A 23,375-nucleotide genomic window follows, 5' to 3' on the forward strand; every position below is an offset into this window, starting at 1 on the left:
TACTTTCAGTCAAGAATGTTGGCACTACCAGAGATAATTTCATAGCCAACGTAATGAGATGGACTGTGATGCCTCCTACATACCCATATATTCAGCGCTCCCTCATGTTCTGGTTGCAGTTACCTCTGAATATGTCCCCTGCAGTCAAAGAGGGAACATTAGGAGAAAGTTTTATATGTCAACCATGGCCTACTGGCCCTGAAGTTTTAAGTGATGTCAGTACCAGCTGTGAAAGCTTACATTGTATGATAAAATATTGTGTCCCAAACACACATCCCATCAATCTCATTTTTTACCATCCATAATTCACCCATCACCTTTCCAGATCACATCTGGAACTGTAAACCCTGACCTTGGTCAGACAGTTGATCATTGATCAGACAATCAAACAAACATGATGAGTCTTCTATTGAAAGAATCCACCCGTTTGGACAGTCATGACAAGATTATCCAGGTGAAGGCACCATTCAGATTCGGTGGGGTGTCACATAGAGGACAAAGGCAAGTCAGAGCGCCTAGTGATACGCTGAATGAACAAACAAACATGCAACATATTCCACATAAGACGGTGCTAAAATTTAACAAACCAGGAAGATTTTATTATTTTGCAACAGTAAATATAAATGCTTTAAGGAAAGTTGGTAAATTGAAACATTTAACAGATGTCTTAGATCAACAGAACATAGTTATCACAGCCCTTCAACAGTTACACAATACTGACCAGGACCCGATCGAATCAAAAGGATATCGACTTTATAAGGGACCACCAGGAGAAAGGGTAATAGAAAATGTTCCCCAATTTGGTGTGGGTTTCTTGGTACATAATAGAATATTGGATTCCATTGCGGATTTTTCATCCAATTTCTCAAGAATGGTATTGTTAACAATTAAGGTGGAAAACAAAAAGATACACACTGATAAATATTCATGCTCCAACTAACGTTAAAAATAGAACTGATAAGGATGAAACAGAAAAATTCTGGTATGAACTTGATCAACTAGTAAGGACCATACCGGATACTAACATTAAAATTCTGCTTGGAGACTGTAATGCGAAGATAGGCCGAGAAAAGAAATTTCGAGGTGTGATGGGGCAATGGCCAGTGCATGAACTTACAAACAAGAACAGGGAATGGTTACTTGAATTTTGTACTACAAGTGGATTGGTTTTGAAGACAAGGTTTAAGAGAAGACCACATAAGTTAATGACATGGAAATGCCCTAACGTCAAACTAGGAGAGTTCCAGGTAGATCATGTGGCCATGGATCAGAAATTCCATAAGGAAATCTATAATGTTAAAGTGCTGAGTTGCTTCAGACCACTACATTTCAAAAATTAAAATCAAACTGACGCCTAAAAGAACAAGCAAACCTCGAAAGTTAGATACAGTAAGTACATATGACCCTAGTTATATTATTAATAATCAGATATATTACGAGAGATCAAGAATACCTTTAAGTGACAATCTAGAAGCCACTGTGAATCAATTAAAACCTTGGCTGAAGAAGTAGCTCCTGTACGGAAATGCAAGAAACATGCTTGGAGGAATGAGGAATCCGATGTAGCGATTCAACATATAGACATCAGGCCTGGTTAAATGACCAACAAAGGAGAACTGAAAGCTCCTGGAAGGAATTAACAAATGTTAGATGATCAACCGCTAAAGAAATTAGAAAGGTCAAAAGGCAATTTCATAAGGACTCGCTAAAATCTATCGAGGATGCTTTCAATCACCACAAGACAAGAAATTACTATCAGATATTCAAACAGTACCTGTCAAAATACACTCTACCTACACTTATGATGAAGGATACAAACAGAAAGGAATATTGGCTAAATATTTCAAACAGTTACTAAATTGTATGGAAGCTGTACATCAATTGGAATTTGACCCCTATCCAAGAAACAAAACGCATTTAGAAAGAGTTATACCACTACATCCAGATGAAGTATGAGCAGCGATTAACTCACTTCAGAACTACAAAGCAGCAGGTGAGAACCAACTAGCAGCAGAACTTCGACGACATGGAAATGTACAAACTATTCTGAACTTACACAAACACCTTACTGACATTTGGAATACTGAGAAGTTATCAGAGGAATGGAATGTTGCAATAATCCATCCACTACACAAAAAAAGGAGATGGATCGGATCCAAATAATTATAGGGGTCTATCCCTGCTGGATATTACTTATAAATTTTTTTCCGAGGTTCTATATTTCAGAATTCATGAACAGCTTGATGGTGAACTAGGCGAATATCAAGGAGGCTTTTGTCCAAGATAAAGCTGTCCTGATCAAATGATTAGTCTCAAATGGATAATGAAACATCAAAGGGCCAGGAACAAGAAGCTAGTGATCACCTTTGTCGATTTTTTTTAAAAAAAAAAAAAAAAAAAAAAAAAAAAAAAAAAAAAAAAAAAAAAAAAAAAAAAAAAAAAACACCTATGATTGTATCCATCGTGAATCTCTACTGTCAATTCTTAAAGAATTTGGTTTACATCAGAAACTTGTCAATCTCATTGCAGTCACCCTTCAAAATACCAAAGCTAGAGTAAGGTCCAGAAATGAAGACTCTAAACATTTCGAGATTCATACTGGCCTCCGACAAGGCAATGGATTGTCTCCATTATTGTTCAATTGTGTGCTGGAGAAAATCATGCATGAATGGAACAAGATATGCCCACCATCTGTTAAGATTGGAAGATAGATTTGGCTTAACTGCCTTGCATTTGCAGATGACTGGGCACTGTTAGCAAACAATATTGATGAAGCAAAGGTTCATATAGAACAACTAGAATGATCAGCGGCAAAGGTTGGATTGCAAATTTCATTTGAGAAAACAGAAATGATGCCCAGCTTCCCAGTTGACACATCCCATATCATACTCCATAATGATCAAAAAATTAAAGTAGTAAAAAAGTTTAAGTATCTTGGTAAGATTATTACCTGGAATGCTAATGAAAGAGCATCAATAGAGAGTACCGTATTTACTCGAATCTAAGCCGCACTTTTTTTCCGGTTTTTGTAATCCAAAAAACCGCCTGCGGCTTAGAATCGAGTGCAAAGCAAGCGGTAGTTCTGAAAAATGTTGGTGGGTGCCGCCACAACTAACTTCTGCCGTCGAATATATGTAGCGCTACATAGGCATGTTTTGTAGACACAAAGATAAATACTGGCACCAAAACCACCGCGTCATTAAATAAAAAAAAAAAAAAAAATAAATAAATAAAATAAAATTAAAAAAAAAAAAGGTGAAAGACGAGCTTTTTTCTCTGCCCTGAATTTCGACCACTGCATTTCTGCACATTATTCAACGAAGTAAATATAAATTCCGTATTGTTCATCTTCGAATGTAACAGCAGCATTTCAATGTACTACGAAAATCCGACTGGCAAGACTGTTTGGGATGTTTGTCAATATGGCCAACTCTACATTCTGGATTTTTTCCTACCTGTGAGAAGAGATAGTTACTAATAGGAACTTTTATGAATTGTGAATCACATGCAGTATTCTCTTCACCATAAGAATAACACGAATATAAACATTTTACCATATATTGTTTTGTGTTTGCTGCTATCTCATTTAAATCCTGTCTGCCTAACAAACTACGAAACTAGAGTGAGACAACAGCAAACGGGGAAGAATATACATATCATGCCATCTTTATATTCGTATTATTCTTATGCCTAATAGTGATACAGTCAGAAATGAAGCACGGCAATCGACTAGATTTTTAAATCTAAGATGACTAATTTCTGTGCAGAATTTAATGTACTAAAAGAGGCACCTGCAAGGATTTTCAAAGGGAGAAAAATTTTCGCCAAACTCTCATTCAGAACATCTATCATACGCAGTCTATTATTTGGTTCTTGTTAATCATTAGCAAAGAAAGCAGCAGTGTAAGTAACAACAAATAGCAGTCTCTTGCCATTGTTTTGCTAATGAGACGATTCCTCTTCTTCTTTTTAAGCGACTGTAGCGCACCCAAAAGGAAGCCATGCCGCGAGCGGCGACAGGCCCTAAACACGCACTATCAGAATGCAACAAACAATGCATGACACAGTACAGTAATGCATTTTTAGCTTAGAATGACGTAAACACCTATAACAAAGAAAACGGCGCTTATCAGATCAAAGAAAAATAAGCAATCAATTCAAACCAGACGAAGCACGTGAAAAAGGAAGCGTACCCGTATAAATATGGACGGAGCGCCTGACGCATAGCAATAGCTACCTGGCAAAGCGTAACTGCGAAGCTTACGACTCGAACCAAACTACTGTAGCTGTATCGTTATTCATTCGATCTAAATTGTGTCTCTATTACAATGGACCAACTTTGTTTCGATTTGGAGATGCGGCCTAAAACTTTTGTCAGGTGCGGCTTAGATTCGGGAAATTTTTTTTTCCATGATTTCGAGTCTCATTTTTCGGGTGCAGCTTAGATTCAAGTAAATACGGTAGAACATTGTAACTACAGCGAGCGCAGAGAACCACATGGCCCACCTACAAAAAAAACAATCTCTCTCAAGAAATGCTAAATTTCGACATTACCCCACTGTCGTTAAACCAGAAGCAACATATGCAAGTAAAACACTATTGAAACTAAATACTCAAGCAACAACTGACAAATTGCAGAAAGTTGATAGAAGAATACTCCGAACAATTATCAGTAAAAAACTTCGAGTTAATGGGCAGTGGAGAGTTTTGCCCAATTCAGTAGTGTATAAAGAAAGTGAATCCATTATTGATACAATGCGGAAAAGAAGGATTACATTTTTCAGCCACATATCTCGCCTACCAAATACTAGAATCCTGAAGCAACTTTTTGACTATTTCTGGAACAGTAAAACCAAAAACATCTTGTTTAAAGAAGTACAAAGTGATCTGGATGAATTGAACATCACCACACACCAAATTCAACACACAGAAGAGAAACTGCTTCTGAAGAAAAAATACACACAGCTGACATTCAAACCATCAGAATGAGCAGCCAGATCACAGCGAATGAAGAAATTTTGGAAAATCAAGAAATTGCTGACTGCTAAGACCTAAACTTAATCATAGTACGCTCCGTTGTATTATGTTTGATTTTAGTGCTCCAATGTGGGCGCAAACTATGTAAATAAATAATTGTGTCCCAAAAGATTCGGTGCTTGGCCCACTCCAGATCTTGACGTACACAAATTATTCATTTGGGACATTGGAGGACTCTTCAAAACTATATCGAGTGCTGATGATACAAATATATTGATAAAATGCCCAAATACAGTCACATAAGAAACAAACAGGAGAATAATGATGGCTCACAAATGCTTCACATTTTAAAGCCTAACCCTTAATCTTGTAAAAACTCATATTATGCCATACCAAACAAACAAAAAATGACTTACAGATACCAGAAATAGAGTTAAAAGGACATACACTGGATGAGAGTCCATGTGTGAAGTTCTTGGGTATCCAGTCAAATAATAAACTGAGATGCCAACTGCATTAAGTCAAACAAAAAGCTCAGTTTTGTCTCCTTTGCACTCACTGTGCTGACTTGCAGAGAATATTTTCAGCATATGTTGCATACTTTCATTCAATTCTGTCCTATGGAATAATCTTCTGGGGCACAGTAGCTATGGTGAAAAAGAATTTACTGTAAGGAAATACCAAGAATGTGTGTAAACCGCAGAGAACATCATACACAATCCTCTTCAGGGATGTATGGATTCTTACATGTGCTGCCTAATGGTATTTATAGTTAATAACAAGAAAGAATTTAGGAATAACTCAGCAATTTACAAGCACAGTATCAAAAGTAGAAATAATTTCCATACAGGCTGTGCATCCAGCTCTAGGGTTCAGAATGCTGTTTTATATTCTTGTGCAAAAGCCCATAAACGAGTTGCCAGAAGATATCAGACAAGAAATTTAAAATTCCCAAATATTTACACGCAAAGTCAAAAGAGGAACCTAATTAGAAATTTCATCTATAATACATCCAAATTCTTTGACTTAAGGATGTAAATTCTGCCTAAATCTAATATTTGAATGGGATAAATCGTAATTTTGCTAATAATCAGACAGCTAATAGCAGTCTATGTAAAGTTAAAATGTTTTGAAAGAAGTAGTGACTGATAACAGCAACTGAGAAGGGAGAGCATTGGCTTCTTTCAAAGTAACTATTTTTGCTCCTAGCATACATGAATAAAGTAATCTATGTAATTACCATAATAATGTTTGAGTAGTGACAGTTATGGGCCTTTCTGGTACTTGAATTCAAATCCTGGTCCAGAACACAGTTTTAATTAATCTGCCAGAAAGTTTCATATCAGCACACGCCTCGCTGCAAAGTGAAAATTTCATTCTGGAGTGACAGTTATCATTTGTTTTTAGTATATTTTGCAGAAGCCAATGGCCTTGCTGCAGTGATAACACTGGTTCCTGTCAGATCACCGAAGTTAAAGTGCTGCCGAGCTTGGCTAGCACTAGGATGGGTCACCATCCGGGTCTGCCGAGTGCTGTTCCGTCCGGGTCCACCGAGTTCTGTTGGCAAGCGGGGTGCACTGAGCCCTTGTGAGGCCAATTGACGAGCTATTTGATTGAGAAGTAGCAGTCCTGGTCACAAAAGCTGACAACAACTGGGAGTTCAGTTGCTGACTACCTGCCCCTCCATAACAGCAACCAGTGACGTCTGAGGGCTGAGGACGACACAGTGGCCAGTCGGTACCGCTGGGCCTTCAAGGCCTGTTCGGACAGTGTTTGTTTGTGTGTTTTTATACTTTGCAGAGGTAGCCATCAGTGTTCACTTCTGCCTGTTAAAGTACAACTTGACTCATTCCTCACCCTTGAAGTATAGGATTGACAGAAAATGGTGTGTGAATGAATGCATGAACTCACCTTGGGCGTGGTTGGGGAGGACATCTTAAGAGTGTTGAACCTGGATGAGCTTGCACTACTGCCAGAATTGCTGCTTGCAGCTGACCTGGAAGGAAGTTACACAATAAAGGAAATTAATGAAGAGAATATATATCTTACATACATAAAAGGCAATGTCGTGACTGACAGACTGAAACCGCTAAGGATACAAACTTGAAATCTGGAGAGGGTGTTGATTTATACTATAGGCATCATTTAAGAAGGGAGTTCTCAAAATTCTCCCCCCCCCCCCCCCCTCAAGGAGGTGAAACAGAGGATGAAAGGGATTTCAAAAATATGTCGCTATTAAAGCAATTCTGAAGCTAAAATAGGTATTTGGTTTCTCAGTCAGAAATAAATAAATACATGTTTCAGCATTTTTGGAAATTCAGCCACTAAAGGAGTAAAATAGTATGTGAAAGGCTGTTTCTCAGTTGGAAGTAACAAAATACGTGTTTCATTTTTTTTTGGATGTTCAACATGGGATGAAAGTTTTTAAGAAAATAACCAATTTTTGAAAACATTATGTGAGTGGATAGCTAAAAAACCATCTACTCACTAAGCAGCAGCAGGAGAACACACATATAACATGTATTATGTATACGAGCTTTCAGAGTCAGTGGCTTCTTCTGGTAGGTGGGTTGAAGGGGAAGGAAGAGGTGTGGAGGAAAAGAACTGGTGAGGTACAGAAAAAGTGGGAGAGTTAAAAAAAATCATCCAGAACCCATGGTTAGCGGAGACTTACCAGATGAGATGAAAAGGAAAGACTGATTGTTGGGGACTGCACCGGACAAGATTTGAAAGTGTGAGAGCTTAAAAATGGAAGATCAGTAATATGCAACACAGAGATTACTTCTAAAACATTGTGCATGAGTTAATAAAAGTGAAAGGCAAAGTGCATTGTACTTGTTACAGGAGGGAGTGGGATGGTGAAAAATTGACAGGCCAGAAAATGAAAGACATAGAAAACTAAAATGGAATAAGAAAGGAATAGTTACTGTGGAGAAATGCTGAGACCAAAGAATTAATGTAAATTAAGGCTAAGCAGGTGGCAAGAACCAAGGACATGTTGTAGGGCCAGTTCTCATCTGCAGAGTACTGAGAAACTGGTTTCAGGGTGAAAAATCCAGATAGTGAAACAGGCACCAAGGCCATCACTGTCATGTTGTATGACATGCTCTGAAACAGGATATTATGTGTAGCCATTATACACCATCTGCCTACGCCCATTCATCCTAACCGATAACTTGATGGCAGTCATGCCAATGTAAAAAGCCGAACAGTGTTTACATAACAGCTGATATATGACCTGTCATTTCACAGGTGGCTCTCCCTTTGACAGTATATGTTTTCCCAATTACAGGGCTGGTATAGGTGGTGGTTGGAGGGTTCATAGGGCAAGTCTTGTAGTGGGGATGGTCATAGGGGTAGGATCCACAGGGTAGGGACATGAGTGCAGAAGGATTATAAGGTCTGACAAGGATTCTGTGGAGATCGAGGGGCAATGAAAAGTTATTCTAGGTGTGGTGGGCAAAATCTCAGACACAATGGACCTCATTTTAAGGCATGATTTTAGGAAGTCATGGCCTTATCAAAGTAGATGATTAATACATTCAAAACCAGGATAATAAGGAGTGACAATTGGTGTACTCCTAAGTTGTTTTTTTGAGGGATTGGCATTACCAGGATTGAATGTGGTGGCCCAGGAAATCTGCTTCTGAACTAGGCTGGTGGGGTGATTGCATCCAGTGAAGGTCGAGGTGAGAATGGTGGTGTGTTGCTGTAAAGAGTCTGCATCTGAATAAATAAATTACCTCAAATACCAAGTCTATATGGGAAGGAATGTTTGACAAGGAAAGGATGGCAACTGTCGAAATGTAAATACTGTTGTTTGTAGGTTTAATGTGTGAAGCTGGCCTCGAGTGAGGATGAGATCAACATCAAGGAAAGCAGCATGGGATTCGTAATAGGGACATGGGAAATTTAATTGGGAGAATGCATTTAGAGAGCCCAGGAATTTTAACAGGTCAGCTTCACCATGAGTCCATATGGCAAAGATGTCATCAATGTATGTAAACCAAACCATGGGCAAAGACTTACGGATCCCAGGAAAACCCAATCCAAGTGACCCATGAAAATGTTAGCATACAAAGGAGCCATTATGGTTCCCATGGCTATACCCCCTGATCTGTCTGTATGTCTGCCAACAACTACTTCATCTTTTATGTGTGTGTTGTTCTGCTGCTGCTTGGTGAGTAGATTATTTTTAATAATTGTGTTCAATTACATTATGTGTTTTAAAAAATATTATGTTATATTAAAATATTTTTAAAGCTAGAACTATGACAAATGATATTTGACTTCTCAATCCGATGTAAATAAATGTGTGTTAGTGGGCGAATGTTTCTATAGAAATATCACAAGAACTCAAAAGACACAATGAACTAAAACTTTGGACTTCAGCTACTAGAAATGATTTTTGGTCAGAAGTATATTTGGAAAATACAACAGCCTTAATTGCGTGAACCTTCAGATGATAATACAGTTTGTGAACAACATCTGTAACAATTTGATTAAAAAAAAAAATCTGTGCAGACCACAGAGCATATGAAAGTGAAGCAGCGAGTGGCAAGCTAGTATATATTATATATAGCTTTTAATATTCTCAACCTGAAAGATGACATTATTTCTGCTCTCCTGGGAAGGTACTGGTCTTTGCTTAATGATGGTGAACTCAGTCGAGATGGGAGAGAGCTAGGACCTGACACTGAGCTTACTGGTTGGCTTCCGGTCATCAGACTGTTCATCTCTGAAAAAAATAAAGTGATAGTTTAAAATTTTTTATACTATTAAGGATCTCTCTTTTCAGTGCATGATTAAATAATTATATTGGCCTTAATGAAGAAATCTACAACTAAAACGTTACACAATGAGAGAGATTTACAATGAAGGGAAGCTCATGGCCATAGGGAGGTGGAAATGTGGAAAAGATAAAAGTTCAACGTGTTCAACAGAGCCACCACCAATCAGAGCAATGAAAATGAGCTTTAGTCCCAATTAATAAAACATCCACAATGAACCTATAAAAAGAAAGCATATGTAACAACATTATGTGCAGGTCACCAGATATACAATGAAACAGATTAAAGAAACCAATCTGGGAATTCAGGAAAGACGAACAACAGTTTGTCAATAACAGGAAATGTGACAAGATAAAAGCAAGAGAATAGACAAAAATTTGCTGTTCAGGAACAATTAACTTTGTCAACATGACAAGTAGGGTGATTACTGAAAACGTAGAAACGGCATTTCAATAAGCAGAGATGTAAGGAAAGAGTCATCGAAGTTTAATCTGTATTGAGTGTGAGATGGAACAAATCTAAGAACAACCAAAGAGCATAATATATAAAAGAAATGACCAGCGAATTACAAAGAAAGTTTTTAGATTAACAAAGGGAGGAATATCAGAGTTAAAAATGCAGTTGATGATGAGGTCATTAGTCGTGGACTTCAATCTAAGATATCGGAAAAAGGTAGAGAAGAGAATCTGCTGTGTCCTTAATCCAGCTAAACAAGTTACGGAAAAACTAAATTTAGATAGCTGGGTAGGGATTCAGACATCACTTCTTCTGACAATTATCATGCTAACCACAGTGCCAAATTGCTTGGTTTGACATAAATGAGACACATTAGCATGGATTACTTTTGTAAAAGACTCATAGCAGCCATACAGGATCAATTTTATACAAGCATGAACATAGGATAGCCTGAAGCGAACTTCTGTAAAAGAAAAAGCTAAGTCTTTGTAAAACAACAATATATACTAAGTGTGACAATAAAGTAATGAGACTCATTTTATTCCTCCCTAGGGTGGCAAACAAAGCAGCCTGCTGGCACAGGCAGTGACCAACCTTGGTTTTTTCCCCACTACAACCTCATGTGGCATGTGCCTACAATATTTGAACTAGGAGTAGCAGCTGGAAGAGCAAAGTCCTGTATTTTCTTTTTGTCACAACAATGGAATCTTGAAACATTGCACAGTGGTATGCTGTCTCAAACTTGGTGATAATGCTGCAGTAACATATGAGACTTGGAAATGGGGGCTTATCAAAAGTGCAAGTGTTTCACTGTGGGACAATATGTTTTCTGAAGGCAGAACCAATGTCAGAGATGAACATCACAGTGAGTGACTATCAACAGCACAAACAGATGACAACACAGCCACGGTGAGTTAACTTGCTTGAGCTTATTGATGATTAATCATGAAGATGATTGCAAATGAAATGGACATTGATCGGGGTAACTGTTCACCTGATATTGACCGAAAATATGGGAATGAGAAAACTTTGTGACAAAATGGTTTCCAAAAATCCCACACAGCAACAAAAAGTCAGCGGAGAACTGTGGCTGTCGATCTATCAGAACAAGTGGGACTGAACTCAGAATTACTGAACCACGTTATCACAGGTGATGAAAGTGTTTTTTTTTTTTTCCAGCATGGACTTGAGAGGAAATGTCAAATTTTGCAATGGTGCTTGAAGGAACCACAAAAACCAAATAACGAGCACATGTCAAAGTCAAAGGCGAAGTGCATTTCTTTGACCCCATGGGTGTTGTAACCTCGCAGCTTTGGCATTTTAAATTCATTGAGTCTGCAGCACAGTAGTTGCTCATTTGTTTGTTTAGAAGACAAGCTTCTGTGTGACTAATAAGTCAGTCAGTCACACTCCAGCTCTCAGCCAATACATTTCAACAGAGTGGCAGGTTAAGTGTGTATCTTTTCCTGTCTTTTACTCATAGTATAATTCTAAAATTTCATGTGTGTTTCTGTTCAAGAGATGTAAGCTCCCATTCTGTAAATGTAAATTCAGGCAGTCAGTAGTGCAGTTTTCATTTCTTCTGATTAGCCAGCTGCATAGCTTACTGACACAACAGCATCCACTGGTGACTTCATCAGGAGGGCAGCAAGTTGCATACCTAGGATTATATCTGCTTTTATAGTTTACATCTTAAGTTACTCTTGCTGGGATGGGTAGGATGTGTGCATGCTGTGTGCGGACGAAGGAGGAGCTGTCCACAATTCATGAACAGCTGAATGAGCTTTTGGCTATGGACAGTTACCTTCAGGCTACTGCCTTCAGGTGCAGCAGTGGTGTAGAATTCAGAACAACCCATGGGACATCTCAGTGTCACTTGTTTCACCAATGGGTTTTGCTGACTGATGCACGTCCTTGTGTATCGGACATTGTCAATCCACCCCCACAGCAGCATGACCTTCATTATTGGTTGGGAATCTGTTGGACTCCCCTCGATAGGTCAGGGGTGCACAACACAAAGGAAACAACTACTCTGGTAGCAGAGTACTTGTGGAGTGCACACGAGGGTTTTTCACTCTAGGCAGTAGTTTGAGGTACTCAGATCAACACTCACCAGTCGATAACAGCAAGGAAAGTCAGCCGCATTCATAGTAAAGACATTTCAACTGTCAATCAGTTGAGTGTGACAGTGAAGTTGTCTATGAGGTGTAGGTGTAACTAAGTTAATTATTGCATGTTTTTACTGGCTGGATGATCCTGCTAGACAGTTCTACAGTTATTCTAAGAATGTCTGTGGTCAGTAGCATGCAAATGCCCATATCATGCATTACCAGTCGGAGGCGATTTTAACCTACTGAGTATAGACTGCAATTTCTACGGATTCACTGCAGGACAGACAGACAGACATGCATGTGAAATCATTTTCTGAAAACTGTTTTGAGCGGCCCACATACAATGGAAATATCTTAGACCTTGTAGTCACAAACAGGTCAGATCTTACTGACAATGTCAGTATGGAAATGAGGATTAGCAATCATGTCATTATAGCAACTACAGTTATGACAGTGATCAGACCAGTTAAGAAGGCCAGGAGAGGGTTTCTGTTAAAAAGAGCAGATAAGCAGTTGTTAGCAGTGAATTGACATCACTTAGTTCTAGTAAGATTGATACAGAGGAATTATGGGCAAAGTTTAAGCAGACTATAAATCACAATCTGGAGAATTATGTGCCCAGTAAATGGATTAAGTATGGAAAACACCCACCATGGTTTCACACCAAGTTTCGGAAAACGCTGAGGAAGCAGAGCCCGTTGCACTCTCGGTTCAAATGAGAATGTACAAATCATGAAAAGCAAAGGTTAGTAGAGAGTCATGTGTCTGTAAAAGATCTATGCATAAAGCTTAGAACTACTACCACCGTCATACCTGAGCAAAAGATGTGGCTGAGAACCCAAGAAAATTCTGGTCCTATGTAAAATCACTGAGTGGGTGTAAGGCATCCATCCAGTAACTTGTACCCCAGTCTGTCATGACAGTTGATGATAGCAAAACGAAAGCCAAAGTTATAAATTTCATGTTTAAGAAATTGTTCATTGCTGATTGACCATCGAACAGTCTCCCATATGGACGATATAGTAATAAGGATCCCTGGCATAGAAAAACAACTGAAGGAGTTGAAAACAAATAAGTCACCAGGTACGGATGGAATCCCAGTTTGGTATTGGCCCCTTATCTGATTGCATTTATCATGAATCTCTTGCCCAGCGCAAAGTCCCAAGTGACTGGAAAAGAAAGGGCAGGTGGCTCCTGCATATAAGAAGGGCAAAAGAATGGACCTGCAAAATTATAGACCAATATCCCCAACATCAGTTTTTTGGAGAATCCTTGAAAATATTCTCAGTTCGAATGGAATAAATTTTCTTTAGACTGAGAAGCTTATGTACACGAATCACCATGGTTTTAGAAAGCATCATTCGTGTTAAACTCAGTTTGCTTTTTTCTCACGGGATATGCTGTGAACTATGGATGAAGGGCAACATGCACATTCCATATTTCTATATTTGCAGAAAGCATTTGAGATGGGTGTACCACTGCACGAGTAAGAGCATATGGAAACCGTTCACAGATATGGTAGTAGCTCGACTACTTCTTAAGTAAAAAACCCGGTATATTGTATTTGACAGCAAGTGATCATCACAGGCAAGGGTATCATCAGGAGTGCCAGGGAAGTGCAATAGGACCACTGTTATCCTCTACAGATAAATTATTTGGCAGACAGGGTGGGCAGTATTCAGCAGTTGTTTGGTGAAGATGATGGGGTGTACAGTAAAGTGTCGAAGTTGGGAGACTGTAGGAGGATACAAGATGACTTAGACAAAATTTCTAGTTGGTGTCATGAATGGCAGCTAGGTCAACATGTAGAAAAATGTAAGTGAATTTGGATGTGTAGGGAAAACAAAGCTGTAATATTCAGATACAGCATTAGTAGTGTCCTGCTTGACATTGACACAGTCACGTCCTTAAATATATTGGTCTAACATTGCAAAGCAATATGAAACGAAATGGGCATGTGAGGATTGTGGTAGGAACTAGGTGAAAGGTTGACTTCAGTTTATTGGGAGAATTCTTGAAAGGTGTGGTTCATCTGTAAAGAAGACCACATATAGGATGCTAGTGTGACCTATTCTTGAGTACTGCTTGAGTGTTTGGGATCCGAACTGGCTCAGATTAAAGGAAGACATCAAAGTAATTCAGAGGCAGGCTGCTAGCTTTGTTACTGGTACGTTCGAAGAACACCCAAGTGTTACGGAACTGCTTCAGGAACTCAGATGGGAATCCCTGGAGGGAAGGAACATTCTTTTTGAGGAACTCTACTGAGAATATTAAGAGAACTGTCATTTGAAGCTGACTGCAGAACGATTCTTCTGCTTCCAGCATTCCTTGTGTGTAAGAACCATAAAGATAAGATACTAAAAATTAGACTCACATGGAGGCATAAAGACATTTATTTTTCCATCATTCTATGGAAATGATCATAATCATATGGCATCAGTGGCTGGGAGGTCCCAGGCGGGAAGTTCGGCCGCCAAGTGCAAGTCTTATTGAGTGCGACGCCACATTGGGTGACTTGCGCGTTGACAATGGGGATGAAATGATGATGAGGACAGCACAACACCCAGTCCCTGACGGGAGAAAATCTCTCACCGCAGCCGGGAATCGAACCCGGGCCCCCGTGCGTGGCATTACATGCGCTGACCGTTCAGCTATTGCGAGTGGAACAGGAATGGAAGAGACTGGTAGCTGTATGAGGAATCCTCCGCTACGCGCCATACAGTGGATTGCAGAGTATCAATGTAGATTATATTGTGCACAAAGAGTGGTTACCTCCAGGCCAGATGTTAAACCAATACTACAACCACAAAATTTTTGAAAAAGTTCGAAACTGGCTCCATCGTGTTTATCTACACATTATTAAAGGATTTTGCATCACAACAACACAGCATTCCCTATTGCATAGTCTGCTAGGCAACTTTTGACATCAGAGTCCATTGCAGTGCCAATACAATGTGACACTGTGTGACTCTTTTGAATTCCCAAAAGTGAAGTCATTCACAAAAGGACACTGTTTTGCAACAGTACAGGACGTCTACACAGCTGTGACATGGTTTTTGTTGGTATACCAGCGAAGAGATGGTTCAAATGGCTCTGAGCACTATGGGACTCAACTGCTGTGGTCATAAGTCCCCTAGAACTTAGAACTACTTAAACCTAACTAACCTAAGGACATCACACACATCCATGCCCGAGGCAGGATTCGAACCTGCGACCGTAGCGGTCGTGCGGTTCCAGACTGTAGCGCCTTTAACCGCTTGGCCACTTCGGCCGGCTCAGCGAAGAGATCCAGAGATACTGGCAACAATGGAAGTACTGATAGAGTAAGTGTTTTTGGGTACAAGGGAGTCACTTTGAAGTGGACACCAGTGAAGTTGATTAAAAATGTGAATAAAGGCATTTTTTCTAACCAGTCTCTTTACTTTACTGCTGCACCTCAGATATATATTTGATTGAAGTATGTAAGGAAAGCGAACTATGGCTTTAAAACTAAAATCAACTTTACAGCTTTTTATTGGTGTAGCTCATGCTCTGCTAGATAATCTTAAACTTCAGCTCGTAAGCCATAAGATTACGTTTATTGCATATATAGCTGGTTAATTATTGAACGTTTATTATTCTAATCATTTACACACAACTTTTGCTATTGTAGAAGAGTTCACACAGTTATGATCATAAAATTTATACAAGAATTTAGCTGACTGTTAAATTATTAGATACATTTCATGTACATGTAAGACTCTGCACTTCACGCAATTCATATGCACCAATATTCCCTAATGTCAATTCTTTCCTTCTACGTAATGCTCACTCAGATGGCCTCCAGCTCCCACCTCATTGCTATTCAGGTAATTCCATTACAACACTCATCTCCAGAATTCTGTCCCGTAAGTCAGAAGAAATATGAAAGACAATGTCACTGTCTCATCTTTATTCCTGCTCTCGTCCCCTCTCACTCAACTGATGAATAGCTTAAAAAAGAAACAACTCTCTGCATATTTTAATCAGGTTATAAGTACAACAAGCCAATTGGAAAGCTTTGAATTATTTATTACAGATTATGATGTTATGTTCTTCTGTCCGAAGACTGATTTGGTTCGATGCAACTCTCATTTTACTCTATCCTGCGTAAGCCTCTTCATCTCCGAATAACTACTGCACCCTGCATCCTTTTGAAACCGCTTATTATATTTACCTCTTGGTCTCCCTTTATAATTTTTACCCCCCTCCCCACGCACACTTCTCTCCAACACTAAATTTGTGATCCCTTCACATCTCAGAACATGTTTTAGTCAAGTTAAGCCACAAATTTCTTTTCTCCCCAGTTCCATTCAGAAACTCCTCATTAGTTACATGAGCTATGCATCCAATTTTCAGCATTCTTTTGCAGCACCACATTTCAAAAGTTTATATTTTCTTTGTGTCTGATCTGTTTATCATCCATGTTTCACTTCCATACAAGGCTACACTTCAGACAAAGTCTTCAGAAGATTTCCTAAAAAATAAATTTATATTCTATGTTAGCAAATTCCTCTTGCTCAGAAATGCTTTTCTGACCATTGCCACTCAGCATTTCACATCTTCTCTACTTCGGCCACCATCTGTCATTTTGCTGCCAAAATAGCAAAATTTATCTACTACTTTTAATACCTTATTTCCTAATCTAATTCCTTCAGCACTGTCTGACTTAATTTTGTAACATTCATTGCCCTTGTTTTGCTTTTGCTGACGTTCATCTATATCTCTCTTTCATGACACTGTTCATTCCATTCAATTGCTCTTTCAAATCCTTTGCTGTTTGTGGAGGAATTACAACGTCATTAGCAAAACTCAGTTTTTATTTCTTCTTCCTTCTCAAAATTTTTCTTTGTTTTTCTTTACTGGTTGTTCGATGTACAGTTGAATAACACTGGGGATAAGCCACAACCCTGTCTCACTCCCTTCCCTTTAATACCCTTGAAACTCTTCACAACTGGCATCTGGTTTCTGTGCAACTTCTGTACAACCTTTTGCTTCCTGTATTTTACCCCCGTTACCTTCAGAGCTTCATAGCGTATATTCCAGTCATCATTGTCAAAAGCATTCTCTATCTCTACAAATGCTATAAACCTATCTTCTAGGATAATTTGCATGGTCACTATTATCTGGTGTGTTCCTGCGTTTCTCCGGAATCCAAAATGATCTTCCCTGAAGTCAGCTTCTATCTGTTTTTTCCATTTTTCTGTAAAAAACTGTTAGTATTATGCAACCACAACTTAATGAACTGATAGTTCGATAATATCCACACCTGTCAACACTTGCTCCCTTGGGAACTGGTATAATTACAGTCTTCTTGAAGTCTGAGGGTATTTTGCCTGTCTCATATATATTGCTTACCAGGTAGAATAGTTTTGCTATGGCTGGTTCTTCGAAGGATGTCAGTAGCTCTGATTAAGAGTTACAGATTTAGAGCTGCAATAATCAATACTGTGGATACACATTTACTTAACATATATGTAACATCTTGAGTACACTACTATCTTCTTCAATGAATGGTTTAGGGAAAGTTGTGCACTTGCTATCTACAAAACAGTTTAGTCAGCTTGCGTTAAACAAGTAATATTCTCATTTCAGTAAACGTAGGATTAATGTACACCCTTCCTCTCTCTCTTCTGTACAGATAATTAATAATGTAGCTGAACAATGAAGAGTTAACTTAATTTTATTTATGAGTTACCAAAACACACAAAATAAAAAGAGCACAACAAAGATATGAACAGCATTTTATGACACTCAATCTCAAGAGCAACTGACCTGCAATTTTGTCTTGTATATTTCTTTGGTGCACAATGTGTTAGTTTTAGTTTCATAAATGGGTTGCAAAAATATTTATGCTGTTTACAAAACACACAAGATATAATTATCCATTTTTTTTGTAGGTAAGTATATCGTATTGAAACAAACAGCTCCGTTAATCTTAGAATTACTACCATGAACAAAAACTTCAGTTATAATAATCTTCAATGCTTGGTGTTTAGAAGATGTCCTTTAATAAAAAGTATTGCAACTAATAGAAATGGCAAGGAAAACATAATGGTTTCTCAAAATGTTGTAGACCCTTTGCAGACAATGTCACATTGGCTCATAAAGACTGAAATGTGTTTTGGTATGTGGATAATGACTTGCCTTAAAAAAAAAAAAAAGAAAAAAAAAAAAAAAAAAAAAAAAAAAAAAAAAAAAAAAAAAAAAAAAACAAACAACAACAACAACAACAACACAGTACCATTTTCATTAAAAAATCCAGGAGAAAGAAAATCTGCTACACAATACAGGTAGACAGTGAAGCTGGCAGTAGCCCCAGGTTGCAATGGAAGCTGGGCTTGAAGGTTTTCTTGGCTCCATTGGAAAACTTTTTGCTGGACACTTGGCTCCAATGTAGACTGCACAGACACTTCCAGCATCTCAATAGGCTGCTCTCCAACATTGCTGATGGACACACTGCACTCCGCACTGCACAGTTGGATAAAGTACAACATAGCAATCAGATGATAAACAAAAACAGTAATAATACATTTCCTATTGTCTCAAATGTAATAACAAAGCAAATACCTTAAAAACTATTTTATCTGTGATGTATTAGAGCTCAATGACTGTATAGAAGTACACAGTCCAGTCACATTACTGTAACAGCCTGTCAAAAACCTGAATTACCAGCTTTTGCAGAGCGGACAGGCAGGAAGAGTGTCAGTGAGGTTCAGGAAGGTACCAACCAGTATGTGGAATAATGCTGACTACAATGCTGTGGCCAGCTGCACTAAGTTTCTCAGCTGAGAATCCATGGTGTGAACAGCCTGACTGAGGTCATCCCACTGATTCTTGATAGGGTTTTAATCCGGGGAGTTTGATGGCAATGCGAATACGGTAAACTCATCCTGGGGCTTCAAACCACACACGTACACTGTGATCTGTGTGATGCTGCACTGTTCTGCTGGTAGATGATAGTGTGCTGAGAAAAAACAAGTTGCATGTAGGGGGTGGACATGGTCGCCAAGGATAGATGCATACTTGTGTTGATCCACTGTACCTTCCAGAATGACAGATCACCTAGGGAATGCCACAAAAACATTTACATCAACATTTATACTCCGCAAGCCACCCAACGGTGTGTGGTGGAGGGCACTTTACGTGCCACTGTCATTACCTCCCTTTCCTGTTCCAGATGCGTATGGTTCGCGGGAAGAACGACTGCCAGAAAGCCTCCGTGCATGCTCAAATCTCTCCAATGTTACATTCCCCAGGATATAACACTCTGTCCTCCAGCCTAGACATTTCTGATGATTGTTGCAAGGCCGTACACTAATGGCCATCTGTTCGATGGAGCATAAAATGTAATTCATATGAAAGGGCCACCTGTCCCCATTCAGCTGACATACAGTTGTGGACCGAGTGAGGTGGTGCAGTGGCTAGCACACTGGACTCGCATTCAGGACGACGATGGTTCAATCCCACGTCCAGCCATCCTGATTTAGTTTTTCCATGATTTCCCTAAATCAATCCAGGCAAATGTGGAATGGTTCCTTTGAATGGGCACGGCCGACTTCCTTCCCCGTCTTTCCCTAATCTGATGAGACCGATGACCTCTCTGTCTGGTCTCCTTCCCCACAACAACAACAACATCCAGTTGTGGTATTGGTGTGCAAATTCCAGCCTTCGTCATCGATGAACAGCAGTCGGCATGGGTGCATGAACAGTCATCGAGGAGACACTGTGGGTAGTCACTTAGCTCATATGGCTCTCAACAGCTGCACGTCTATTCCGCCATACATCTCTGCAGCCGTCTTTCAACCCTGTCATCTGTGGCCCATGATACAACACAGTTGCCTCGGTGTCAGTTTTGGAAAGTGCCATTTTGCCATGTACAGTTTACTTTAACCATGGTGGCATGTGAACAATTTACAAACCTAGTCATTTCATAAATGTTTCCATCCTTGGCCTGAAAGGCAATGATCATGCCCTTTTGAATGTAAGATAAATAGCTCCATTTCCACATTACAACAACAACTGCACTGTTTTCCACATCATCCTGGCACACTTTATGTACCCTCTACTGTTAGTGCTGCCACCTGCCATCTGTGAGTGGTCACGCATGTTGAAGTCTAACATAGGCAGGGGTGACATTAATGTGACTGGCCCATGTATGATGCAAGCAGTCACAATATTGTTTAATATATGATTTGTTTATCTATGCCCATCTTAAAGCTGGATTGGGAAGGTTTGTGTGGGGTGGGACTACAATTATCTATATGCTGGCTGCCACTCAACTCACTCAAATGTCAATCAAAAACTTACTTTAATCAAATTATAAATGACAATGAAGAAAATTGTGGTGTATTCTCTTGTTTCTTATAATGACGTGAACTGATTTAAGACACAGAGGAATTCCTGGACAATTAACAAAGAAAGTATGTTAGAACAACATAACACAATACTTACGTTTCACCAGCATACAGTGTGATACTAGCACTTGTAACAACATGTGCTGCTGCTCCTAATGAGCTGAATGTTGTACTTTTTGGTAGTGATGTTGAAACCTGAAAAAGGGATATACTGAGATTAAAAACTGTGAATTTGATTAAAAGACTATATAAATATTCATTGCAATTATACAAGGCTACTGACCGGTCACACATTTTTACAGTTTTCCTACATAGAAACGAATGGTGAACTAAGTAAGCGACGAAATGTACTTCAAATATAGGTCTACAAGAAAAGATACAGACTTGGTAAATATTCTGAAGCTTGTTTAGTAGCTAGTACATAAGAATGGACCTATGTTTCAAATATCTATTCTCCATTAAAGTTGTTCTGTCAACAAGAAATTCAAAAGAGAAACAATCATCACTTTTTTTTAAAATCACTTTTTATTTCAATTCTCCTCTTCATGAGGTCAAATACTCCAACCAAGATGTTCAGAAGAAGATTTGATAGTGCCCACAAAATTCTCACACAAGTGGATTAATTAGTCACTCTCTTGTAGTAACATTTCATACCAATGGTGGAAAAATATAGCACTGTGTACTAACAGTACAGGGTTCCAAAGCTACTATTGGCAACAAATGACTATTGTTATCAAAGACAACTACTAGCTATGGAAGCTATGAAAGCTGTCAGTGTCTTGCATTTCACTTATAATTTCCTTCTCATCCTGCTGTAATCTGTTGACTGGCTACCCTATGTGATTTCTTGTTTAATCAAAGAGTTTCCACCAACATTTCTTCCTCAACAACAGAACCTCTGATTCTAAAAGGACTGTGTTTAGTGATTCACATTAATGTGGGTATCCACTGCTACCTTGTAAAAATAAAATCACTAGCATACTCATTTCTCTCTGATTTGATTGTAAAAAACTTGTGTAGCTGCAGTGTACAATTACTCTCCAAAGGTCTGAGGCACATCATTAATGTGATTCTTGTTTCAGTGAAGTTTCAAAATTTGATATAATGTGTATCAACATTTTCATCTTCATGGTTAGTCACATCGTGATGGTGATGATCTATGTTGTAAGTTTGCTTGAAGCATAAATCAATAAATTCCATGTGCTTCAGATGCTACTTCCAATACAGTACTAAAAATTTTGTTTCCGTATAAGACGCCCTATCTTGTATTAAAAATGTAATGCACCACTAACTCAAGGCATTTTTCCAGAGAGACTGAAATATGCTGTTTGTCAAACACCTCTTTAAGAAATGTGATAAGAGAGATGTCAATAACTACAACCTGTTCAATTACTGACATTTTCCAAAATATTTTAGAAGGCGATTTATTCTATAGTAGTATCTCGCCTTAACAATAATATTATCCTCAGCAAATCACAGTTTTGGTTTCAGAGGAGTAGCTCTACTGAGAATACATTTACGTGTTCACTCATCAAATTTTACAGGCATTAAATAACAATACAGGGTCAGCTGATATCTTCTGCAGCCTATCTAAGGCACAGACTCCGCAAATCACTCTTCTAGATAAACTGGCCAATCAATGGATACTTTCATGTCTAACTGAAGGAAAGTAGAGAGTTTTAATTAGTAATTGAGTAATGTAATCAGGATACATTAGTCTGATTGGGGAGAAATCTTCTATGGTGTTCCCATGACTCAACCATAGATCCACTGCAGTTCCTCATATATCTTATATACAACAAGTAGAATTAGTTCTTTTGAAGATGACACTCGCATTGTAATCAATAAAAGGGGTAAGCAATATTCTTAACATATCATTGACTAATTTCCATGAATGGTCTCGTCCTCAGTTTTAAAAAGTTAAACACATTCAGTTCTGCACATCTAAGGGTACTACACCAATGGTAAGTGTAACACATAAATAGTGGGGAGGCATGGACAGGAGTGGGGGAAGCGTCTAGCTGCTCATGGGAGAGTGGGCAGCCATCTGTGGGCTAGCTGGGGGTACAGGTACAGGTGGCAGTTGGCAGACAGCTGGAGGGCACTATTTCACAGACTAGGACATGAGATAACAGCACACAATTAGCTGATAACGGGGCATACGCATGTGCACACACACAGAGTTGAATATGAGGTCTCTGGATAGGATTGAAACTTCTGTGGAGTCGAGGATTTTGGTGGAGAGGTTAACAACAGTGTTCTGGGATTGTTGTGGCTCTGGATTTTGTGGAGTGTTGGTAGGGGGTTTTGGAGGCTGTGGTAGGTTGAAAAGGTCAGCTAGGCAGGGTCTGGGTACTACAAGGGGCCAATGAGGAGGAACACTGTGGGTAGGATGGGGGTTGGATAGTGGTGCCCCAAGGCAGGAGGAGGATGTCAGCAGGCTGGATAGATAACTTATGGAGGTGGTTTTTGGAATGTTGTTCTAGATGTTGGAGGGTGAGCATTTCAATTTGGGCGATAAGGTAATTAGTAAAGATTGCATAGTAACAGTATTTTATCGAAGGAGTGCAGGCAGTTCAGGGATGCCTGCGCTATGGAAATATGTTTTGTGTCCCACACCAGCTACTTGTCTCCCGTTATCTCATGACCTAGTTTGTGAAATCACG

General features: G+C 39.0%; 1 protein-coding gene across 2 annotated transcripts in view; it reads right to left on the bottom strand.

The window, feature by feature from the left end:
- LOC124776749 (protein brunelleschi) overlaps positions 1-23,375 on the bottom strand; it is a 249,179-nt gene that overhangs the window by 45,108 nt on the left and 180,696 nt on the right. For both annotated transcript variants that reach the window (XM_047251873.1, XM_047251874.1), the window contains exons 15-18: positions 20,807-20,904; positions 18,597-18,823; positions 9,577-9,715; positions 6,889-6,973 (exon numbers count right to left, since the gene is read on the bottom strand). In XM_047251873.1, coding sequence (XP_047107829.1) covers positions 6,889-6,973; positions 9,577-9,715; positions 18,597-18,823; positions 20,807-20,904 — 549 coding nt within the window. The remainder of the gene's footprint in view (positions 1-6,888; positions 6,974-9,576; positions 9,716-18,596; positions 18,824-20,806; positions 20,905-23,375) is intronic.

This window comes from Schistocerca piceifrons, chromosome 2, assembly GCF_021461385.2.
Source record: "Schistocerca piceifrons isolate TAMUIC-IGC-003096 chromosome 2, iqSchPice1.1, whole genome shotgun sequence".
In the NCBI taxonomy this organism is placed as follows: Eukaryota; Metazoa; Arthropoda; class Insecta; order Orthoptera; family Acrididae; genus Schistocerca; species Schistocerca piceifrons.